This window comes from Hyposmocoma kahamanoa, unplaced genomic scaffold (assembly GCF_003589595.1).
Source record: "Hyposmocoma kahamanoa isolate Upper Pololo Valley unplaced genomic scaffold, ASM358959v1 67, whole genome shotgun sequence".
NCBI lineage: Eukaryota > Metazoa > Arthropoda > Insecta > Lepidoptera > Cosmopterigidae > Hyposmocoma > Hyposmocoma kahamanoa.
In genome coordinates, this window is record NW_020653855.1 from 5,660,229 (window position 1) to 5,685,150 (window position 24,922).

General features: G+C 36.9%; 1 protein-coding gene across 5 annotated transcripts in view; it reads left to right on the plus strand.

Annotated features, from left to right (window-relative positions):
* Nucleotides 1-11,351, plus strand: part of LOC113232213 (transcriptional repressor protein YY1-like) — a 39,263-nt gene extending 27,912 nt beyond the window's left edge. For 4 of the 5 annotated variants that reach the window (XM_026466859.1, XM_026466861.1, XM_026466862.1 and 1 more), the window contains exons 6-12: nt 1,277-1,414; nt 2,642-2,728; nt 4,660-4,761; nt 5,976-6,077; nt 7,788-7,908; nt 9,580-9,699; nt 10,681-11,105. In XM_026466859.1, the coding sequence (XP_026322644.1) occupies nt 1,277-1,414; nt 2,642-2,728; nt 4,660-4,761; nt 5,976-6,077; nt 7,788-7,908; nt 9,580-9,699; nt 10,681-10,810 (800 nt within the window). In that variant the 3' untranslated portion in view covers nt 10,811-11,105. Of the gene's footprint in view, nt 1-1,276; nt 1,415-2,641; nt 2,729-4,659; nt 4,762-5,975; nt 6,078-7,787; nt 7,909-9,579; nt 9,700-10,680; nt 11,106-11,249 lie in introns of those variants that run through there. The other variant, XM_026466860.1, reaches the window with a different exon arrangement.
* The last annotated feature ends 13,571 nt before the right edge of the window (nt 11,352-24,922 follow it).

Consider the following 24,922-nt stretch of genomic DNA (forward strand, 5'->3'; position numbering starts at 1 on the left):
TAGCGGTGAGATGGGTGGACGAATCTTAATTAGGTGTCCAAAATGTGAACAAAGGGGATAACCAAGCAAAAAATACATTTAAATGGTAGTTTCCTATTTTTAACGATAACAAATGTTTAGAATTCTTTCATCTTGTAATCTGATAAAATTTAGAAAAAATGACATTTTGCTATATATATTTTTTGTTAATTTCGTTGTATACAATGATTACGATAAATGATTATTTTTAAGGTCGTAAATACTTTTGTGACACTAGTAATACAATCGGGATCAAAAACATTTTTTATGCCGCCATTTTGTCGTGTCATAGATGTCTTTCGTGTTTCTTTTCTCGACCTCTCTCTGTCTGTCTTCGTAGTGCGTTTGTTAAATTATTGTGTGTTGTTGTTATTTGTTGATATTTTGTGACAGATAAATAAAATTGTAGAAAATGAGAACCTCCTCCTTTTTAAATTGTGTTAAAAATAAAAGGTTTGGTACAACTGCATTCTCACTTTTACAATGACATTTCTTTGTTTACATTTTGGACAAACGTCGAATTATCATTCATATGTAATATACGTAGTACATATTCCATAATGTGTACAATAATACAAAATATGTTACTGCTATTTCTCTCACCTGAAACTGAATCGCATTTGGTTTTATGTACAAATAGATTAGTTATTTACTTTTAAAAGTAATGTGTCTTTTATTATTAATCATACAAAAATTGAACAATCACAAACAAAATTTCCTTCGATTGGTTTAGACTAGAACCAGTGACTGTTGCCTCAATGCCACATTACTGCTTTATCAACAGAGCTACGGGTCAAGCTACACAGATACCTCTATTCGCCCTTAGAGATCTCGCGCTTTATGTCGCTCTCGCGCAAGTTGCGCCCTGTCGTGGCTAGCACGACAGGACATACTACAGATGTGCAAATTTCTCTATGTGCTTGTGACTGACATTTGTATTGCGTTTAAACACCTTTATTGCCGTAGACTTATGAAAACGTGTCTTCACTCAGAGTTTCATGATATTTTACTTACTAGAATATTATTGTAATAAAAATATCATGATATTCAGTAAAATAATGTTTTTATTTAAAAAAAAAAACTTAAAAAAATTTAATGTCCGAAATATACCCTATAGTTAGTTATCATGAATGTACACTCAACAGAATGTCAGTTAATAAATAAGAGTAATTTGCACATCTGTAAAAACCAGTACGTATTGAAAATTCTGTCGAGAGCTGTGATTCATTTAGCTCATATAAGTTTGCGGTGTTTGCAGGCGAGGTGCCCATGGGTCTAATGGAAGGCGTCAGCGGGGGCCGAGGGGCTGCGCGGAGGTGGGAACAGAAGCAGGTGCAGATCAAGACCATGGAGGGGGAGTTTAGTGTCACCATGTGGGCTACTGGAGAAGACGACGGTAAGCGTACCTCGGCTTAAGGCCCGTCTACACGGTCGTGCTTTCGTTAGTCATTTGCTAAAACCAAATACGCACGTGTGCAGTGCGATCGTGTAGGCCAGAGGTTCCCAAACTTTTTGTCTCGAGGCCACAAAGAACAATTTTTTTGTTTTGCTGACCACCCGTCTTTTTAAATTCATCAACTTCTCACGTGTTTTTGACAGCTGACACATGCTACAAACTTTGATGTAACTGTAGAATGAGGAACTTTATAAAAAAGAAAACATTTTAAGTTTTATGATGGGGCTGCCGCGTTACTGTGTTGTATTGGGTGACTTTCATGTCGTGCAAGCGAGTGGCATTCCTAATGATGCGCGTGCGCAGCAGCGTCAACAGTCTCCTGAGGCGGTGGCTGATACAAATGACAGCCTAATATTCTGCCAGTGAGCAAGGTCACATATAAAATATTTAGTCTTTTATTATTTCCTCGCGTTGTTTGAGAAAAGCACTATATAAGCGTCGCCGGGATCGGGGTTGGCTTAACTCTTATTAATACAAGGCTTCGTTGGCGCTCTGCCTTGTAACTCATACTCGCCCGTCAATCCCTTACTTGCTGACCTCTGCAATAATGTACAATTTCATGTATAAGGGCGCGTTCCCATTATGTCGTGACGACAGATTGACCCCTCCTACGTTAACTATCCTATGTCGAAATTGCCAAGTTTACAGGGGAGCGTTTTAAAGTTCTGAATTCACTGAAATAAGCATAACACGTAACTTTGGCATTTCTCAGTTTTATTTGACAAAGCTACTCGTTACTCACATATATAGTAAAGTAAGTATTATAAAATCCTAGATATCGGTTAGATGATAACTCTATGTGAGTAACGAGCTTTGCCGAATAAAACGGAGAACTTTAAAACGCTCTCCTGTAACTTGGCAATTTCGACATATGATACTTTAAGTAGGACGACTCGAGGTAGTCGTGCAGTTTGCAAATGTCATGGCTTGCATATTTCAATGAAGTTGTTCACACACAGAACAACTCGGATAATAACTGTCGTTGACGACTTTTTTGCCGTTACGACGACAGACAGTCGTGACAATGGGAAGAGCTAGAACGACAGCGCGACAGTCGTCCAACGATAAATAAAACGTTACGACTACGTAATAAGAACGCGCCCTTACTGTTTGTTGCCACAAATAAATTTAAAAAAATAGTTTTAATTGAAATATTGTGAATTCCAGATGACGGCTCAAACCCTGAACCAGATCCAGACTTCACCGAGTACATGACCGGCAAAAAAAATATACTCGGGAACGAAACTATGCCAGGTTGGTTTATTATGACGAACCCTTGGACTCCGTTCGATCAGCGGTGGCTCCAATAACCGCAGTCTATCCTCCATTAAATGATATGAAATGAAAGAATTTTATTTGAGACAGTAGGTATAGTTATATGTCCATATGACGTTAGTAGGTACTTACAACTATGTTAGTAAAAAGCTAAGTGTTCATTTTCATGCATATCCAATACTTATGGATTGAGCTGTCCATCCTCTCTGGTACCACCTTAAGAAATCTGCTGGTGCTGCATCTCACTCAGGCCAACAGGGATGCGAACGACTGCCTGAATCTTTGAGGCACTACAGTGTCGAGGCAGTCCCAGCTGTCCCCTGAGGGCGTTGTTGAATTAGACACGCAAGGCACTGTATACTTTTTTAGTGTAATTGCTCCATAGGTTGCACGTGGGGTCTGGCAATATGTTTTGGAAAGGTTTTGTAAATGCACAAAATATGAGAAGTGATTCAGAATAATCCAGATTCAGAAAATATTATTCCAATGATCACGTCATCGCCCAGTGTAACGTACGCCAATGAAAATATTGCATTCAAATTTGACGTTATATGATGTGAAGGCCGTGACAACCTAATGGTTTAACCTACTGCCTGCCTGTCAAGCAGAGACCGTGGGTTCGAATTCGGGTTCGTAATTCTGAGAATCACGGAATTATTATTAAATTATTAAATATGTGCGAATTTTAATCTAGTCTTATATATTAATATTTTATTCTAATCAAACTCACGAGAGAAATAAATCGCACCCCTCACAGAAGAATGGCATAACCGGAGTTACGTCAAACATGTTTATTGCTCCATTAGGTACAGAAAAATATAACCCACATCCTCTCCAATTCTTGTAAATCTGTCTACAATACTAGTCGATTGAGTTACAATAATTGGAGAGGATGTGAGTTATATTTTTCTGTATTTAATGGTGCAATAAACATTTTTGACGTAACTCCGGTTATGCTATTCTTCTGTGAGGGGTGCGTAAATTTAGGCCTTACAATATTTCACCCAGCCCGAGACCTCTGCGTGGCAGTTTAACATGGTCACAGTTCGGCCACGGAAGCAGTAAATGTTATAGTTATTATACCGTGGGCACGAGTTTATTTCAAAGAGAATTTATAACTTTTCTATTGCAAATATAATAATATAATCTCAGTACATAGTACTAAAAAAACCGATCTCAAAAGTACGTGGAATTACATATAATTACTAAGTTTTATTGAAATCGGTTACCGGAAAGTGCGCAAACCCGGATTCATCCCCTAGTTCGCCACTATACGGGACTTGACACAGGAGATAATAAAAATCGGTTCTCACTACTCAAAGTATATTGAGAGAGAAAAAGTCTTGAATTAAAGAATAGCAAAATCAACCATTAAAATAATTGCTCATTATACTAAAATTTAGGCGCTATCTATAAAAATGAATCTTCATGCGTGAACAGCCACCGTTAGAGGTGGATGATTTTCTTCAAAATTAAATGGGACCACTATGGACCTCTTTCCAACAAAAAAAGAATCAAGAAAATTGGTTCACGAATACCGGAGTTATCGCGTAACATACATACAAACCGAACCGATCTTAAAGATTTGTTTTGTTTGTTTGTTTTATTGAAATCAATTAACGGAGAATGGGTGAAATCTAATAAACTGGACTCATCCTCGAATTTGCTACCCTTGGAGGTGGAATATTTTCTTAAAATTTCAATGGGACCACTGCTGAGGTTTATTGGAGAGTTCACAAATGGACTAATCGCGTAACGTTCACAAAAAACAGTCTAATTTGAACCTCCTTATTTTAAAGTCTGTTAATAATGGGTGCTTAATAAACTAAGTAACAGTATAAAGATATGGAAGTTCTATACCTGTATTTTACATCTAATATTATTCTAATTGTTGCACAAAACTTTTCCAGGTTTGGACCTGTCAGATCCTAAACAGCTGGCGGAATTCGCACGACCTGGACACAAGATCAGGCTAAAGAAACCCTCGCCAGAGTCTTCCGACAGAACCATAGGTAGGTTCAATTTCAAATTTTAATTCTGTAAATCCATTTACTTAACGTTAATGAACTGAATATGTTTAAGATATTTAGAAATAAATAACAAAATATTATCAAGAACGTTGCCGTCGTGCATCGTGGTGAATACGCTGGCAACATTTGGTGGCAATAATTACTAGCCCTCTGCAGGGTAGCACGACAGGGCGTTACTTGCGCGAGAGTGACATTTAGCGCGAGATACTACTGCTATTCTCGCATAGAACATTTTTGTTCGAAAATCGCCTCCTGTGCAACGAAACAAGATACGTCAATGTGTAGCTTGATGTGCTGTTGACTGTACATTAGGTAAATATACTCTACTAGTTCCAGTCACTGCTATTATTATATTTGTTTTTAAACCTCGGGCTAATTTAATAATGAGTTGTTAGACATTTCTAACGGTTCAAAAAGTATATATGCCGTGTAAAAAAAATTGGTACAATAATATAAAAACACTCCCTACAGATCAGACATAAACGTTAGGGAACTTTTTTTTTAATTTTAATATAAGTGTGCATTTGACCTCCATCTCACTTGATGGAAAATGACGATGAGGTCGACGGTGGAGCATGCACACCTAGATAAGGGCCTGTATTCGTATGTCATATATTGCTGCTTTATAAGCAATTAGTAGCAGTGGTGGTCCTTGTGAATGAGTTCGTCCAGGGAAGTACCGCTACCTTATCTATTTCTGCCGCCAAGCAGTAATGCTCACATTACTGCGTTCCAATTTTGAAGGGTAAGGGTGCTGGTGAAATTACAGACATTTCAACTCACGTCTCTGGGTGATGGGCGCAGTGGCAGTGACCCTCAGATCTTTGCCATTTAAAGCTCTAGGTCGCACTGCAACTGTTATGAACAGGCGTGTCGTTTACCATCACAAAAAAAAGTTAGGTTTACATGATTGAAGGACGTCTTCTCTCCGAATTTTTATGGTTTTGACGATGGGACGAAGTAAAGTAAGTATAACGAAGAAAAAGAATTCGAGAACGATTCAAATTTTCAAAAGTAAGCAGCCAGGAACCAGAGGAAAGAGTGATAAAAAGGTGGGATTACGATGAAAGATGTCGCATTCACGACGCCACAGTTCGATTTTTGTATCAATAATAATAACCCTGTATTGCCAATTTTTTGTTAACTGTCACGGATATGTTATTAAAATAATGTAGATGTGCGTTATAATGTTTCAGCGTGCCCGCACAAGGGCTGCACCAAGATGTTCAGGGACAATTCCGCTATGAGGAAACATTTGCACACGCACGGTCCCAGGGTTCACGTTTGCGCAGAATGTGGTAAGTAATATATTATGAAAGTCAAATAATCATTTAACCCGTAGGTAAAATTTTTACGATAATGGTACACAGAACGAATCGCTCGTTTTTGCAACACAAATATGGTTGGTTGTTATTATCACGCTTATTTATTAATCCGTTCATGGACAGCATTATATACAGTACCGCTCACAAAATTGTTACTAAAAAGACAGATGTTGTCTTTTTTGATGGAGTGAAATGACAGGTCGTTGCGTAAAAGTGTTGCTCACTTGCGAACAGCTAGTGATTGTAGTCGATAAATATTATTATTTTTTTATAATATGGTAAGCTATACGCCTGTCCATAACAGTTGCAGGGCCACTCAGAGCTTTAAATCGCAAAGATCTGAGGGGCACTGCCACTGCGCCTGTCACCCTGAGACATAAGTTGACAAGTCCCATGTGCCTGTAATTTCACACAGTACGAACTTTAAATTATGTAAACACCAATTGATAGGCTTTATTTTAAATAACGAGATTATATATTTATCATTCGTTGTATAATAACATCAGACTCTGTTCTTCGGATGAGTCGATACGCTAAATTTAGTTGTAGGTGTATATCATAGATATATGTTGTATATCATAGATATTTATATGAAAATACATATAGGAGATATTTTAAAGATTTTCATTTGAATTTAATATACATAAACAAAACTGCCTGTCGTTACTAAACTGTGTATAACTAAAAATTGATTTCGATACTAATTCAAAATTCAAATTCAAATTCATTTATTTTTCAGACAACTTAGTCCATATTTGTTAGTAACAATAATCTTATGTGCTAAGTTAGTAGAGACAAAGAGGACAAAACAATTATCAAATAGGTGCAATTACATTATTATTATACATTATTATTATTATTACTTACATATTACATGTAACTCGGTAAACCGCCGAAAGACAGGCGAGTCCATTCTTACTTCTATCATCTTTAGGATACTATTGGTGCTCCCACGCAGTCGCAACATCTGTGACGCACTTTTTTTGCGCATGATTGCGTAAAAATCATCCACGCATGCATCCGCAAACATGCCAGATGCACTGCAAAAGCGGGGAAGCCTCAACAGAACCCTAAAGATGTTATTGTACAGTACACGCAAGGAGTTGTAAGCCCGCTGCGTAAAGTTGGTCCACAGTGCACCTGTATAAAAATTCTGACAGAATGCTCTAAAAAGCGTAATAGATTAACTGTCAAAATAAGAATAAAAAATGCGGTAACGCAATTAGTAATCATTAGAATTCACAATTCAGACATTTTTGGCAAAATTTTCCTACTTTCACAATCTATCGATAATATTATCGACAACAAATACGTGACTATTTACAATTTGTTGAAAACTGGCAACCCTACAAATGTCATTTTACTCCGTCTTCAAAAAAGAAGACTATAGATTATTATACACTGCAACGGAAATACGATTTCTCGCGCGATGGCTATTATCAATCGCGGGATTATGCGATATGTACGATTTGAGATTTAAAGAAAGACTGATTCATTTGATTCTTCTTCCGTTAATATATTTGATAATAGTCATTTACGGGACATGTTACTTCTGCCGCGTAATTATTGCTAGATTAACTGAACAGCTCTAAATCTTCACTATCCACAATCACAGCACGAGTTCGCAATGGCTAGCGCATATGTAATTGTTATTTGTATTTAACAAGAAATAATTTGTTACAGGTAAAGCTTTTGTAGAAAGTTCTAAACTGAAAAGGCATCAACTTGTTCACACTGGAGAGAAACCATTTCAGTGCACCTTCGAAGGCTGTGGCAAACGGTTCTCGCTAGATTTTAACCTCAGGTAATTAACAAAGTGTGTATTTTATAGCACCACTAGGCTTAGCATGAGGAGAAATAGATAAAACTTAAGCGCGAAGAATAATCTCTCTTTTCTACCGATTATGTCTTTTCTCCGAGCACGACGTAACAGGAAGAGAAACTCTCTATCGTAGACAAAGTCTTCTCTACGTAGTGATAAATAAATGTCTTCTGCTTGGGGCAGTAGAGATATTTCGCTACGGCGATCTGTTAAAAGTATACAAAATTTGTATGCGCGGCATCTTAAACCTCATAGCGCTTATGCTCGCGCCTATAGAGATGGTTAGAGATAATTAACAATTCGAAATAAAGATAACTTTTGTCTTCGGGCTCATGCTAAGCGTGCAGGTTTTACTGCCACCTTACCTATTTCTGCCGCCAAGCAGTAAGGTCAGCATTACTGTTCCGGTTTTAAAGGGTAAAGGTGCTTGTGAAGTTACAAGCACGTGGGACTTCTTAACCTATGTCTATGTCAGATCTTTGCAAGTGGCACTGCAACTGTTATGGACAGGCGTGTTGTATAACATCAGGCGCACGACTTGTTCGTCCCGTCACTTGATGTTATAAAAAAAAACATGTAAGACCATTCAGATCTGAAATTGTTTCATTACTGTACAGTCTGTCATTACAAATGTAGTCAATAGGAATTGTCTGCTCGCGTCAGAGATTCAGTCATAACTACACTCGTCGTCCTTTGTTTGGATAAAAGAAAATCGGTCCAGTTTTGAATTCCTATGCCTCTAGTGAGTCGTGTCTTTGTTGCCAATCAGTCCGCAAAATGTTCACATCACCGCGTTTTGGTTTTGAAGGGTAAGCCCGGTTGCACACTACATCCAATTCGTATTCTTTCCGAGTCCGAGACTATACAAATCTAGAAAACTCGGACCCACTTAGGATGTCTCTCGTGCACTAAATCCGATTCGAATACGATAAAATACGAATATCGCTTGTGCACCTAGAGATAAAATGATCCCTGTGACATTTCGGACCGCCATTTCTCTGAGAATGATGAGATGAGAATTCGGAACTGGTACGAATCGGACGTTGTACGCAAACGCTCTGCTAGTAAAATTACAGGCACATGGAAAAATTGTCAACTTATATCTCAGGGTGTCAGTCGGTGTTTGCGTAGCCCCTCAGATTTTTGCAATTTGAAGCCCTGAGTGGCACAGCAACTGTTATGGACTGGCGTGTCGCTTACCATCAGGCGCACGAGTTGCTCGTGCCGTCACTTGGTTTTATAAAAAAGAAAGCATTAAAAAGTTGCTTAAAACTTCATTCAGTAATGATGCAATTAGGAAGTCATTTAAAATTGATTTTATGACTCACAGTTTAATATTTTTCTTCGCACTTACTCAGAACCACGGCCGGTTAGGGGGCCAGGTATCCTTAGGGCATGGATTGTACACAGAACTCCCTAACTTACTTACAGATACTTGATATGATTGTCTGCCACATTAGTTACAGTCATTTATTGATAACAAATAAGTTACAAGTCACAAAATTAAAAAAGAAATACGATAAGGAATAATTAATTGATTCACGAAAAATAACTCCCTAAATAATAATACTAGAATATAAATATTGTCAATTAAATTACAATTATTAACAATAAGTTAATAAAACGTGTAGAGTGATTGTTGTGTGTGTGTAGGACACATGTGCGCATCCATACGGGCGACCGGCCGTACGTGTGCCCGTTCGACGGATGCAACAAGAAGTTCGCGCAAAGCACCAACCTTAAGTCACACATTCTCACACACGCCAAGGCTAAGTAAGTATTTTTTATAAATTTTCTCTTACAGCTGGGTTTTGACTATACGAGTGCGCTCTAGTCGGACGCTACTCGTTAGCGCGCATTCCCATTATCTCGTAATGAAGTTCTTCACATATAGTACAACATGATTAATTGTCCTTCACGACATTTTTGACGTTACATCGACAGGGAAGAGCTAGAACGATAAATAACACGTCACGATAAAAATGTGACAGCAGATATTCGCAGCTACAAAAGATTCTGTCGTGCAAACGACTAGGCGGCTGCCTAATAAACGTCCACGACACAGTCGTGGCAGATACTTGTGATATGGGAACAGGCTAGACGCGACAGTCGGTCAACGATAAATAAAACGTTACGACATAATGCGAAGGCGCCACTATACTATAGTCGGTAGATAGGCCCGGCCAGCGCAAAAGTGATGTAACCTACGTTTAATTTTTTTTCAACAATATTATTACAAATATTTGTACTTGTCTTCAAAATACACATATAAATTTTAAATTTAAAAGTTAATTACACATAAAATTATCGAACGGTTTGCTCCTTTCGGTCATACCGACGACGCTGTTGTACCTGTCGCGACTACATTACTCCACGAAGTCTGAGGAGATAGTGGAGTACATCAGGCTAAAAGCCAAATACACCCTGAGGGTCGAGCGGTTGGAGTCCCGCCACAACGTAAATTTTAATTCCTTTGTGGTGAGAGTGCCGACCGAACATCTATCGACCTTCATGAAGGAAGAGTTGGCCGAAGGGTGTCATATATCGGCGATTCCGCGGCCGGTTACCTGACACCAGACTGCGCCACACGTCCGACAAGTGGAATACGTGTAGATTAGTCGTTTTAGTTTATTTTATTGTCATATTATATTGTATTTATATTAGTCTTTAAGATATATATTATATGGTTCATGTAGCCTAGAATAAATGTCTAAATAAACAAATAAATCAAATGTCCACCCGTCTTATCTGCAGGTCAAGAAATTCCCTCTCCCGCAACGGTGGGGGCAACTACGAATCAGCACGGACCACACCACAGTTCGTTCAACTGGAGATGTCTCCAGACGATTCTAACCCCCAGTTGATTTTCTACACGCACGAGTGAAGGACACGTGAAATGTCAGGGATTACACATAAAATGTGATGGACAAGTTTTGAAATTTCGTGAAATGTGGAGGATATGTTTTGAAATGTGATGGACATGTTTTGAAATGTGATGGACATATTTTGAAATGTTATGGACATGTTTTGATATGTGTTGGACATGTTACGAAATATCGTGAAATGTGATGGACAACTTTTGAAAAGTTAATGAAGTGTTATGAAATGTCGTTTAGGACAGTGTAAAGGAATTAGAAAAGAATAGAGAAGAAAACGTCAAATGTGATTTAAAAAAAAAAACTGTATTTTATTTTTAAAGAATCAGCTAGTAAAGCTATAGACTTGGTATAATGTAAAAATAATGAATTTAATAATATAGTTTTGTTTTGATTAACTGGGCAAAACTTTGCCAGAGCTAGCGCTCTTAGGTCATTATGACTGAAGATGTTTACTAATATGATAAAAGAAATATGATGGCGTAATATTTTGTCATGTTCCTTAAAATATTTACATCTACAATGTAGATTCTTCGTAATTAACACTGTTGTTAGGAACATAGACTTAAAATATAAATAGCACAAGGCCCTTTACATGCTAACACGCAAGCAGAGAACTGTGTTCACTCATTCAATAGTATTTCACAATTTTGACATAAGGGCTGATAAAATTACAGGCACATGGGACTTTTCAACTTATGCCTTAGGGCATCGAGTATATAACCAGAAATAGAGACGAAATAAGGGTCATCCATCCCTGGCAATTCATCAGGTAAATAGGCCTTATATCACTTTTAAATATCAACTTGCGTTTGCGCTGAAATCACAAATTAGAAAGCTGAAATAGTACAGCGCCAGCAACTGACCTGTGAGTATGTCTCCGTATATTCTAAAAATAATTTGTATTTATTGTAATAAATATATCTAACAATGGGGGACTGTTCCATTCGGTGGTGTGGGAAAAGTAGCAAAACATCAAATTACAAAACAAACGGAATCACATTTTATCGGTGATGAAATATTAAATATGTAATTATTGAATTTTCGTCCATTATAGCAAAGCTCAAGCTAAACTGGTCGATTTGAAGTGAAACAATTGACGACACCCGTCAATTGTTTCGAATTCGGGCTGGCCAATCGGAGCGCAGTTGTCACCGTAATGATTTGGCAGATTAATTTTGAATCAAATTAAATGACATTTCGTCTCTATTTCCAATTTTCGATGTCTTAGGGTCGTATTCTAGAACTCTACTCAATGCTCAAGTCAGGATTTGAGTATGGCTTAAAGCACTCGAAATCATACTCAAGTCCCTGCCATTAGGGTCGTATTTCCAGTGCAATCCTGACTTGAGCATTGAGTAGAGTTCTGGAATATGACCCTTAGGGTGGCTGGTGCAGAAGCAGTCAGATATATCTGACAACAACTTAACACCTAAAGCGCCGTGTTCATCAAAATGTACTTGATATGTGTTTCAGATCCAGAAAATATTTCTATGATCACGTGAACGCCCAGTGTACATTATAGCGAAAATATTGCATTCAAATTAAAAAAAAATTAGGTGCACCCAAGTCCATTGTCAAGTTCGAATTTCAAAAACCTTTAGCGCGCAGATTTGTAATGAGAAGAAAGCCTTTCCGAGCTAGTGACGTGAAAATAACTATTTCCATACAAAATAGGGCATTCTCGGACCTGAATGATGTAGTCATATTTAGTACATTTGAATGTACATTGAGCATTTAGCGTTCTAAAAAAGTTCTATGTAGTTTGCTGGGTGTTTTAAGATTGTAGCTTTTAATGGCACCACTGTTTTGGATAGGCGTAATGCTTGATTTCATTAAAAAATCTATGCCAAAATAACCGAATACTATTGGCTGATGTAAAGTAGATCTCTGCTTGGCTGTGGTAAACAATGGGTCAGATAGACAAACTGATAGCTGGTAAAAATGTAACAATTTTCAACTTGTCCACAATATGGCTTTTTTTATGGGAAATTTATTGTTTTGAGGTTAACAAGGCAACGTGAAGCATCTCATTTCAAAGTTCATTGTCTCCAAAGTAAGCAAATACATAGGAAATTACATCAACGTTTCGGGCCCTTTACAGGTCCCTTGGTCACAGCTGACATCACGGCACACAGAATAAGACAGTCAGTCAGTTCTTTGCCCTGGGGCTTTGTTGTTGTTGAATCCGGTTAAAACCCGTTACGCGCAATATCGACAACATAAACTATTTACAACTAAGTATGTGTTGTAAATCGAGTTTTATTCAAATTAAATGATATTATTACAAACGTTTATTGATTTCTGATTTATACGATTCTATTTGCTTTTTTCTATTGAATAGATTCGCTTGAAAATGGTATTAAAATAAGTCGATACAAAAAAATCGTTAAGAGTTTTCATAAAAAACGAATCGTAATATGCATCCTCAATAGTGAGAATCCACAAGATTGCAAGGTGGGTGGGGAGTTATGTGCAGTTGCCTCAGTTTTGTCGAAAAAAGATTTTTATATCGAAATTTCTAATAAGTATGGAATTATACCAAATTTCGCATTGGCCGTTTCTGTTCACGATTTTAGTAAATTCGGTTAATACCCGGGCGGGTTAATTGGGTTTCAACCCACTGCCGATCTCTGGCCGTGACCGGATCTGTAAAGGGTCCGAAACTTGGTTTGTTAAGCAAATCAAATAAACGCGATTAAAAAAAAATTGCTTCAGTTCTATATGTAACAATTGTAAAAGTCCAGGAGTTCTATAAGCCAATTACAGTTTAATTTGTCATAATAATTAAATACATTTCTAAGGCATATTGCCCGGAGAAGAACGAGTAAAAACTACAGATTTCTCTTTTGAAACTTGCACCCGAAATGTATTGTCCTTCTGGACCAGTCAGGGTACAAAAGCTATGAAAGTCCAAACGGTGCTTTCTCATACATTAAAAAGTTACCTGTTCTTTTAAGCACATTAATCGTTGTGATCTCCACTGCTCTGTTTTTAACATTAAATTTAGTTGCCTTTATTCTTAAGCGCGCGCTTTTAAAAATTCAAAATTGGTTCAATTGGGTAACCGACGAGAATGAATTATCTTTTCTGTGAAATTGAACTAAATTTAGTTTTTAGATTACTTATTATAAATTAAAACGAGTTCTTGTACAAGCTGGACTGGAACAAGAAAGGTAATAGCAATTATGATGTTTCTTTTATCTTAAAATAATTCTGACGTGGCAAATATAATTTACGAAAGATAAAACTAACGCATCATGTGCGTCAATCATGTCAATGCCATTTACGTGAGGTTTCCTGTTTGATTCTTGATAGGATCAATTTTGGAAATATAACTTTTTCGGCCCCCTATTAACCTAATTTGAAACCACCAAGTCTGCAAATTTTCTTGAAATACGTTTATTTATTTAAAGAAAGATTAACAGCTTAAAATTAAATAAAATAATAATAATAATAATTGAGAGCTAATTAAAGAGATCCTCACAAATAAAAACATAATACGGAATTTATTTGCACAATTCACCTAACTTATTATATAAACATAAAAAAAAGAAAAACCATAGAATTTGAAAGCCTCACTAAAGAGTCAAGGAAGTGCTCACTCACTACTCATATTAAAATTATTGTTTCACGCCACATAAACTCATTTTGCCTGTAGTTAGTTCTGGCCGGAGGTAGAACCAAAAGTGAATTGTTTCTAAGATACTTAGAGGGAACTGTATTTGATCATTGTGATAGCAATTCCGGAATTGAACATGTAATTCCATTAAGGCTCAATTTACATTGCGGCGGAATGGAATGGAAGCGTCAATTTCGCCTCGCTCCGCGAGAAAGCGCGCGCGGTCGCTGGAATGCTGCAGAATTCGCGAGCTTTCACGCAACTGCGCCTTGAGGTTTGCAGTGTTCCATCGTCGTTTGACGTCACCCTGCGTCTGCGCCTGCCTTCGCGCCACTTCTCACGGATTCGCCAAGCGTCACTGACGGCAGCTACGGAATTCTCGTGAATGCGCAAGAACTCCGCGGAAGACGCGCGACGTGATTTTTGACTCGTATGTAGTTTGTACGTTACATAGTAGATCATAAAGTTCATTACGCTATGCACAATGTCGTTACAAAAATTCACTTCCATTCCGTCGCAATCTCACCCCAGTTAGCAGCACGCATTTCCGCCGCAATATAAATTGAGCCCAAGACTCTACTGAGATCATATTGATAACATTACGACTGTGATCTGGCAATCGGTACTATCTCAATTTTGACAACTTTACAGGGTGAAATAAAAATCATTTATGTAGCATCTGGTTTACTAAATAAAAATACGTGGTGTACATACATACATGTGTTATAAAAATATTTAAAAGCTGCGTATTTTTATTTAATAAACCAGCTCCCGTAGCATGGTTACGCATGGTAGTCGCGCCGCGCGCGATAAAATTGGAATAAGCGCGCGCTATTGGCTGTCTCAATCAGATCTAATTTAGATATCCAATTTAATACGGGGCAGATACTATATAAATGACGCAAACAATTTTTTTCTTCACCTGTAAAGTTGTCAAAATTGCGATAGTACCGATTGCCAGTTCACAGTCGATTTGTTTTACTAAAATGTAGTTGCAATGGTTGACTCTCAATTTCCTGACTATTACTGCTGCCCTAATAAAACTATCACGGAAATTACGATGTATATCTTAAATTTTATCTTGTTTAATCAACAATTTCGTCTTTAAATTAAATGTTTTTTAAATATCACATAATTAGTAGACTACGCCATGACGTGCCATCAACTCGCCATTAAAAAGCAGAATATTAAAAACTGCAATGGCAGTTGAATAGTAGCTCGATGTCTAGCCAGTATTCTTAACTTTAAGCAGAATACCAAATGTACATGGGGCCCAGATTGTTGGAATTGTCTTGCACTTTATTTAACAAGCTTGAGGTTAAAGAGTTAAACGCAGGCTACATCGCGAACGAAGCTAAGGTAACTTAGCTCACGTAGTTGCATGCAAAGGTAGGCTAAGAAAATACGTAGTAAGTAGTGACTGTGGACACGTGCGGGGGTGAAGGGCGGTAGAATGGCGAATAGCTGAGTTTAGTTAGCTCGATTAGCTTAGTTCGCGGTGTGAACCGAAGTATGAAAAGATGCCCCGGCTACGTGAGCTAAGTTAGTTTGGCTTCGTTCATGTGGGCTGCGCTTTAGCTAGATGTTGTACATTTAAAAAAAATCCATTCGAATTGTGCTCGGTTGTGAGGTATGCAACCGGCTATAGCAAGGTATATATAGAACATTTATGGCTATGCCCTCGGCCATGATGGAATGACTAAAGAAAGTAACTTCATCTCTTTATGTTTTCAATTGTAGATTTATCAAAAAATTCTCATTATCTGAAGGTTGAAAGTAATAGATGAAACCTATTGAAAATTACAAAGACATTACCGAGATGTAGTAGGATTATAGACCGGTAGCCATTTTGTATCATTAAAAAAACCACATAACATAAACCACGTTTTCAAAGTCCAACTTGTACAAGAAAATTCAATTTACTTTTAAGGATGGACAGTTAACAACTGTCAAAATTAATACGCTTGATTTGTTAGGGTGACACCCCAGTTAGCAGCACGCGTGAGCATGACGCACCAGCAGAGAAAGCTTGTTTCAAAAACTTGTTATACAAGTTATAACAACGTACACGTGTCGTCGCGATATGTCTATGTGGAATAAAAACGCGGCTGATATCACGTAATTTTGCTCCAGTGACATTCAGAATGTCATGCTTTCAGCGCACTGGCTCTGTATTTTAAATTTTTACGGTCGAGCTAATGTGCGCACAATATTATTTTTGGTAGATTTGTCCACGCTTGTACTGTGCTGTGAGACATTGACTTGGTCGAATTTGTGCTTAATCGTGCTTTGCTTGTAATTGGGGTTTTGCCTTTAATTGTACATTTTGTACTATAGATATGCCAAAAAATAACTTTGTAATATGAATAGTTTTTATTATTTGTCACTATGAGAAATCTATTTTACTTTAGTATAAGGTTCAGCTTATGTCCTCTCTTGATCGTAGAAGACGTTATCCGATATGTGAGGATAAGGACTGGACCCCACTTGTCAGCGCGCTTTAGCACTGCATCCGTAGTAAATATCTGTTTTATAAAGAGTTTCAGCATATTTTCTTGCACACGTTTAGTATAAAAGCAGCATTGAAGCGCGGTGACAAGTACGATCCAACGTTGAGATCGAATCTAGAAGAAATAATGGTTAACTATACAAAAGAAGATATGGATATGCGACATGTCGCCTTATGCTCTTAACATTTAAATTCACCTCTATGCCGTCTACGATAAGGTGATCCACACTGTAAAACACAGTGTGCTGTTGACCTTTAAACTTACATAACTTTAGTCAATGTTCACATATTATTAGTAAGTCTTGAGTGCTGACATCATATAAGCGCTGACTGTATCCAATTAGATTTCTTATAGTAACGTAAAGAGTGTTGACCCCAAAAATGTTCATAATTGAAATGCTAAATGCAAAAAGGGTTCAGGTCCATTGTAATGGAGAATTTTCTAAAGTCTATGATTGCCTTGCATACAACAAATAATTAAATATATACAAACGAACTTATGCTAATTGTTCATTACGTAAAAAAAACAATAAACAAATGAAAGGAAGTAAATAACTACGGTTTTATCCGTCACACTCATACATTCGTTGGGCTATTTGAAAAATACGAACAACCTATCGTGACTATATTACTAACATCATAAACAATAACTCTTTGTTCTGACTTTTGGCATTCGTCGCCACTAGTGATACCTAAAAGATTTTTTTTTTAATCTTAAATTATAACTTTTATTCCATTACTTTTTACAAAACCCTAAATTTACAAAAAAAAAGTTTGTTATAATTATTAATACAAAGATCGAACACTCAGAAAAAACACTTCCTTCGATCCGGTCGGATTCGAACCGACGTCTTCTTGCTTACCGTGCCAGACGCTATACCAACTAAGCTACGGAACGAACCAACCAAATTGATATCCAACAATTGAATATCGATTCAATAAAAATTTAATTAATACAGTGAATAGGGACATCTCTCGCCAGGACTGGTAGCTGTAAAGGTACTAACTGGGTGATAAAACTGTCAAAGATTTCTCATAGATGGCGCTACGACTAAAAAAGTCGTTGAAAAACCAAGTACAAAGACACGACGCAAGCACATAGAAAAATTCGTGAGGTCCGTTGGTTCGTTCCGTGGCTTAGTTGGTATAGCGTCTGCCACGGTATGCAAGAAGACGTCGGTTCGAATCCGACCGGATCGAAGGAATTTTTTCTGAGTGTTTTTTCTGAGTGTTCGATCTTTGTATTAATAATTATAACACACTAGTGGAGTAATTTCACAAAAAATAATTGAATATCAATTCAATAAAAATTCAATTAAAAAAAAAAGTTTTTTTGTACTACCTGCCACTTTTTAGACCTATATTTGGTAGTTTACCGCAAAGGGTTATCACTGTTTAGAACATTTTAATTTTTATACGCAAATAAAATCTGTTGAATTAAGTCATGGAACAAAAGCTGCGAGGTTATTAGCATTTCACAAATAATGTTTTGTATATACATAGAACTATAATCTAAAAAAAATGGTTTTTTTTTCTATGTTATATGCAGTTTTTGTGAAAGCGAAAGGTTTATTATCCAATGAAACTTAATTTAGACACGTGCCCTTAATGCATTCTGCGATTCAAGATTTTGGTTTTGTCGTTTTAATTTCAATTTTGTGGTTTGCATTCTTCAAAGCTTACTCCGTGAATGCATTTGAAGGCTTCACGTACTAAGCATATTTTTAAGGAATGTGCATACACAAATGTCTCGGTTAGTGACACCATGGATATAACTTGACTAACTTGATGTTTTTGACATGGTACAGTGCGACCAAATTAGATGTACCGCGTGGTTGTCAATAGTGTGTATCCAGTTTTATTAGGAACTATAGTAACGAGCAGTGAATTTGATATATATATATTTTTTTTCATGTTAGTAATATTTTTTAACATGGTATACCATTATGAGATCGACCTAAATATCAGTAATGAAAACTACCCAGCATCCCTTGCAGAACCATTGTATCAGTGCATTTGAAATCTTTTAACACGTACAGATTGTTTTTCAACGTGGTACAAGTCGATCTAAATATTTGTAATATGCGTTGTGTTGTTATTTGTGCAGTGTAGTTTGTATAACTGCATAGACACTAGCGACATCTATCACATTACATAATCGAGATCTAAAAAGCTGTTACTCATAGTCAAAATCTCTAATTGATTGACATAAGTGTGTGTAATTCCAAAATAGTATATTTTTAATTTTGTAAACTTTTAAGTAAAGATACCAGAGAGCATAGTGGAAGTTCTATCGACTGATTGTATATATTTTCGTTTCATGGTCCAAAAAATATATCATTCATGTTGCTGTATTTGAAGGGAAAGCAGTACCAAGATTGTGGTACTACAAAAGTGTAATCAGTGTATACCACTCGTGCAATAGCACGCTTCAATACCACGTACTCTCAGCAGCACGTTCCAGAATCAAGCGTGCTGACGAAGTGGCACCCCACTTAAACATTTGTACATTTACATATGTATTTAACAGACCAGTCTTACTGCATTTTCATAGAATTATAGTAGGTATGTAATTCAAATATGGCAGTATGATTGTAAATAAATACAAATTGTTCTCGGGACACGAGACTAACTGAGATAAATGTGTAAATATTTATATAAGTGTTTGTTTTATTTATTTCCAAGTTACCTTATTTCTTTTGAAAAGTACGTCGTTTTATGATATCAAGTGACCGGACGAACAAGCCGTGGGTCTGGTGGTAAGTGACGCCTATGCATAATAATTCTGCTCTACTTATCATAACCACGGACCAACGACCCAAGAGGACTGCTAAATTCGATACGAGACGGCGCACAGTGGGCCCACATTGATAATTCTTGGACATAGGAATAACTTGTGAAGTATCGAGCTAAATTTTCCTAACAATTTTTATTGTTGTATAATTTCTTGAAAAGTTGAGTTTCGGAGAAAAAAAAAAAATATTTTTCTGTGTGGAAAAATGTACATTTTATCTTTTGTCTCAAGGTATCAAAAATGTAATCTGCGTGGGTTACTTACAGTATAGTTCCAATCATTTTTTATGTAAAAAAAAAATAATCCGCGTCTGCATGTACTTGCGGCATTGTAAGTAATGGTGCGGCAAAATTGCTAACACTTTTATGTACTTTTTAACAAAATACGTGAGCTTCGACTAAAGAAAAATTAATTTTAGTGTAATTTAGAGAGTATTATAACAATAACATGAAAGTTAAGTAGAAACTAATATATTGTGTTAAAAAATATATAACAAATCTATAATTTGACACCTTTTTACTCGTAAAGCAGCACGTACAGATGGATTATTTTTTTCCTGATAGAGAATAATTGGACCTATACTGTAAATACACCACACACATGACATTTTCCTACCATAAGAGATAAAAAATAAAATGTACATTTCTCCATACAAAAAAAAAATATTTTTTTCTCTGAAACTATCAACTTTTCAAGAAATTATACAAGAATAAAAGTTGTTAGGAATGTTATTTCCTATCATATAAAAAAAAATTAGCTCGATACTCCACAAGTTATTCCTATGTCCAAGAATTATCAATTTGGGCCCACTGTGCGGGCGTAGATAGGGATTAGGGCGCACTAGGGAAACTTGCGGATGTCATGAACACACAATAAACAACCACAAATTACACCCAAGTAGGCCATACAGATATTTCTCCCGGCCCGGGAATCGAACCTGGGACTGCGTGGCAGTTTGGCATGGTAATCGTTCGGCCACAGAGGCAGTTAAATTTAGTATCTATTGGCACACCAGATGTCGCGATTTCGCGGTATTTTTGTAACAAATTTTTATTTGTTCTACATTGACGAGCTGTAATTTATGAGCTCTCTTTCTGATAACACAAATGAACTAGATGCCGCTTATTGCACAGATTTTTTTAAAGGTAGTGCCGGCTATTGTAATTTTGTTTAGGGTTAGCGCCATCTACCCATATTAGGAAGCGTTAGTTTATAAATTAGTTTAATAGGTACACAATGCCATCTATTGACACCCAGTATTTGTCAGAGTTCAGAAAACAAATTTAGCTCATGATCAAAATATTTGAAGAATAATTAATTTACATGAAAAAAAAACTGACTCTAATTGACATCCACGGCTATTTACTGAATGTACACTTCTACCAGGCTATTGAGATTCAAATAAATTCATTGGTAGGTACAGTTGCTCATAAGAGTCATACACAATGACTACGGAGTATTTAGTAGGAGCACGACCCCGAAGGGAAAAGTCTGGGATCGTGCGAAGGAAAAAACTTTAGGCTCAATTTCTATTGCGGCAGAACGGAATGGAAGCGAGTTTTTATTACAGCATTGTAATAGCGTAATGAACTGAATTCTCGCCCATGTTCGAGAATGCTCGCGCATTTACGAGAATTACGCAGCTGCCGTCGGCTTTGCCTGGCCAATCCGTCGGAAGTAGCGCGAACGCATTTGCAGTATGACGTCAAACGACGAAATACTACAGCCTCATTGCGCAGTCGCTGGAATGCTCGAGCATTGATAGTTTCTTCGTGCTCCTACTGGATGCTCTTACTGGTAGGAGCACGAGGATCAATATATCCTCCAGCGACAGCGCGCGCCTTACGCAGCGAGGCGAAATTGATTTTCTATTCCGTTCCGCCGCAATGTAAATTGAGCTTAAAAATGCATATTTAAACAGTTTATGAAAAGAAATAAAAAGAACAAACAAAAAGCACCCCCCGCAGCTCTCAACTCGTCTCGCTAAATGCACACTCCAATCATCCACTCCTCGAAACTTCTCCAGTCATTCTACCCGCCCAGTTATATAATATCCACGGGAAAATAAATGGAAGTGCTATAAGCCTCGATTACCACCGGAACCGATGCCGGAAACGCACACGAACAAAACGATAAATACTATAAAATATTGGTAATGATTGGTTATAGTTTCTAATTAAAAAGATGTAACAATTCTGGATTGTTATTATAATTTAAACTTTACCCAGTCGCTATATCGTTGAAAGTTCTATACCTTAATATTATTGTAAGTTACGACGTTTTGATTTTAAATTGAAATTTTATTCAACATGCTGCCATCTCGCAGTCAGTAGCTGCACTATGACGAACGATTAACTGAAATAAGACTTACTGACGACAGTCCCGCCCCCGACAAAGGCCCCAAGGATAATATGAAGGCAATCGTAAGCGAGCCTCATTTTCCTCAAAATACAGAGGCAATAAGAGGCGCAAATATTAAGTCAAACTCGTTCGTGGCACCTTGTACAGTTTTACGATCAGTGGAATATGATGGGGGCGTACCGTTTCAACTAAAACCCCCTCTCATTTACCCAAGTCTCAGGAAGCCCGATTATCGTACTTTAGAATCGCCAGAAATGACTTTCATAATAAACGAAATGATACGTCAGGGTGTCCTAAAGCTGGCTCCAATATCTTCCAGTTTTCTGTCAACCATGTTTCTGGTTCCCAAGAGCGATGGTTCTGCGTATACCAGTATGTGCTAGCCGAAAGGTTCCGTCTTATAAACGCTTGTCGAATATCGGACTTCCTTCAGGAAAACGATTGGTTATGCAAAATCGATCTGTCACAGGCTTACTTTCATCTCAAAATAAGCCACAGCCACAGAAGGTTTTTAAGACTAATTTACAAAGGCGAACTGCTGGAGATGACCTGTCTCCCATTTGGACTAAGCTCTGCCCCCAAAGTATTTGCGAGTCTTACACACTGGATCGCACAGAACCTACGCGAAAAGGGAATCAGAATTATTGTCTACCTCTGTACCTCTCGCTACGCATTCTAAGCTCCGCCCCAAACTACAGTACCTACTTAATATCTACTACACATTGGCGTCCTCACCGTTAATCTTTTTCCTACTACCAGGCGATAACAGACACGTCTCACGTATGCTATAAGGCTATAAGCTTCGAATAACGGTCAAGTCAAATTAATAGAAAGGTTTTATCTACCAATAAAACGCATATTAATTTACTTACCTTATTCGAAGCTTATAGATAATTTCTGCCTGGTGCATACACATTCGACACAATGAGAATCAAAATGGTGCCTCTTCTATCCACCACTCGCCACCGCACTTAGCGGTGGTGGTAGGAAAAGCAAGAAAAAGATGACGATATAGGGTAGAAAGAGATGGATATATAGGCGGGAACAGGTGACTGCTATCTCATGAATGCTATAAGCTTCTAAAATTTATATTTATATCATTGACTTACAAATAAATGGACGACGGGTCTAATACAAAAACCACGAAAAAAATGTCCCAAGCGAACCTATTCGAAATTAAAAATTGTAATATCATCGCAGTATCGCGCTGTCAGTCGAACAAATGAAGACTAAAGCGGAGTTTGGCGCTCTGTATACGATTTTAGCGCCTTACAAGTGCGGACACTTTTTAGCGCGGACCTGACGTCCATATAAGTAAGTCAATGATTTATATCCTTTGAAATGGTTTATGGAATAAAACAAATGTATACAGGGATACGTAACAATATTTATTTTGTAGGTAGTTCGCGATATGCGTGATATTTAACAATAAAAAATTAATACGTCCCATTAATAATACAAATTATTAAATTAATATTATTGATTAAATAATAAGAATAGAAAATAAATGCGGCGTTTTGTTTTAACTCATCTGTGATTTCGACGCTTCAGTAATGTTGTTCGATTTTTAAATTATTCGTTCTTCTTAATTTAAAATATCAGTAAGGGCTCATTTTCAATCGTCAGTACGAGGATTTTCAATGTTGCTCTCTTAAAATAATAACGCATAGAATGATAGTTTCATATCAAACGAACTGTCATAAGTGAGGCAAAAATCTAATTCATGTAGGTTAGTTTTAGTAGTAGGTTAATTTTCGGTTTTAGTGAATATTTATATAAAAATACAAGTTGAAACGCGTTACTTCCTTGTGGAATGTGACGTTAGTATCTATTTTATGTTTGTCTGACGTATTTTTACACTAATTTACCGCACATTTCGTCATTTTTAGCTAAAATTCTTGAGCTGTTCGCGGTGCAAGTTGACCTTGAGCACTGAAGGCCCGCCCGCTCGTGTAGGCCCATTGGGCGCGCTTCAATTTGCCTCACTTAGCGTGTGCGGACTAGGTTTCTATGAGTTATTATTCTAAGGTTGCTCTATACAAAACATGTATAATATTAAAGCTTGTGTTTTGTATGGGAGTCAGCCATTTTTTGAAATTATTTATTTTTAAAGAGTTTTAAAGTTTTGAAAAGTTAAAAAGGAGTAGTTATAAAGGTATGTGTTCCTTTTTATCTTTCACTCTTAAAAAAAAATTTAAATGTCATTTAAAAGAACCAACCTCAGTTCATACACCCACATATACTTTTTTTTTCTAAATTTATGGCCCCATCGAAATAATCGATGATTCAAAAATTGCTATGTACGGTAGTTTTGTAAAAATAATATAAAAATTATGGCGGATGACGCCATTAGCAAGTCCGGTACCTCCCACAAAACTTTCTAGTTTTCTACACCACCACATATTCTTTGTTCGATTATTGAAATGAAAAAAAAAAAGAAAAGCGCTCGTTAATGACGATTGAAAATGAACCATAAATGTCTTTTTTCTTGTTAAATAGACTAAAATGGCGTTGGTACTGAAACCAAACCTCATAATAAAATTTCAATTCAAAGCCAAAAGTCCATAATTAACTCTTCAAGACTCTACTTAAAAAATACACAAGTTAAAAAGTAACATTATATAATTTAAAAAAGTACCAGTTTATTAATAAACTGGCAAGATTCTTGGCATACTTATCGATCAACATTACCAAATATTAGCTGCCATACACATGAGATTCAGGGTCGGATCGAGATACACCAACGATTAAAAATATCAAGTTCAATAATATCATTCATGATTCCAAAATTACTAAACGTCTCCTTCCATTTGCATGTTGGTACCGGTGTCAAT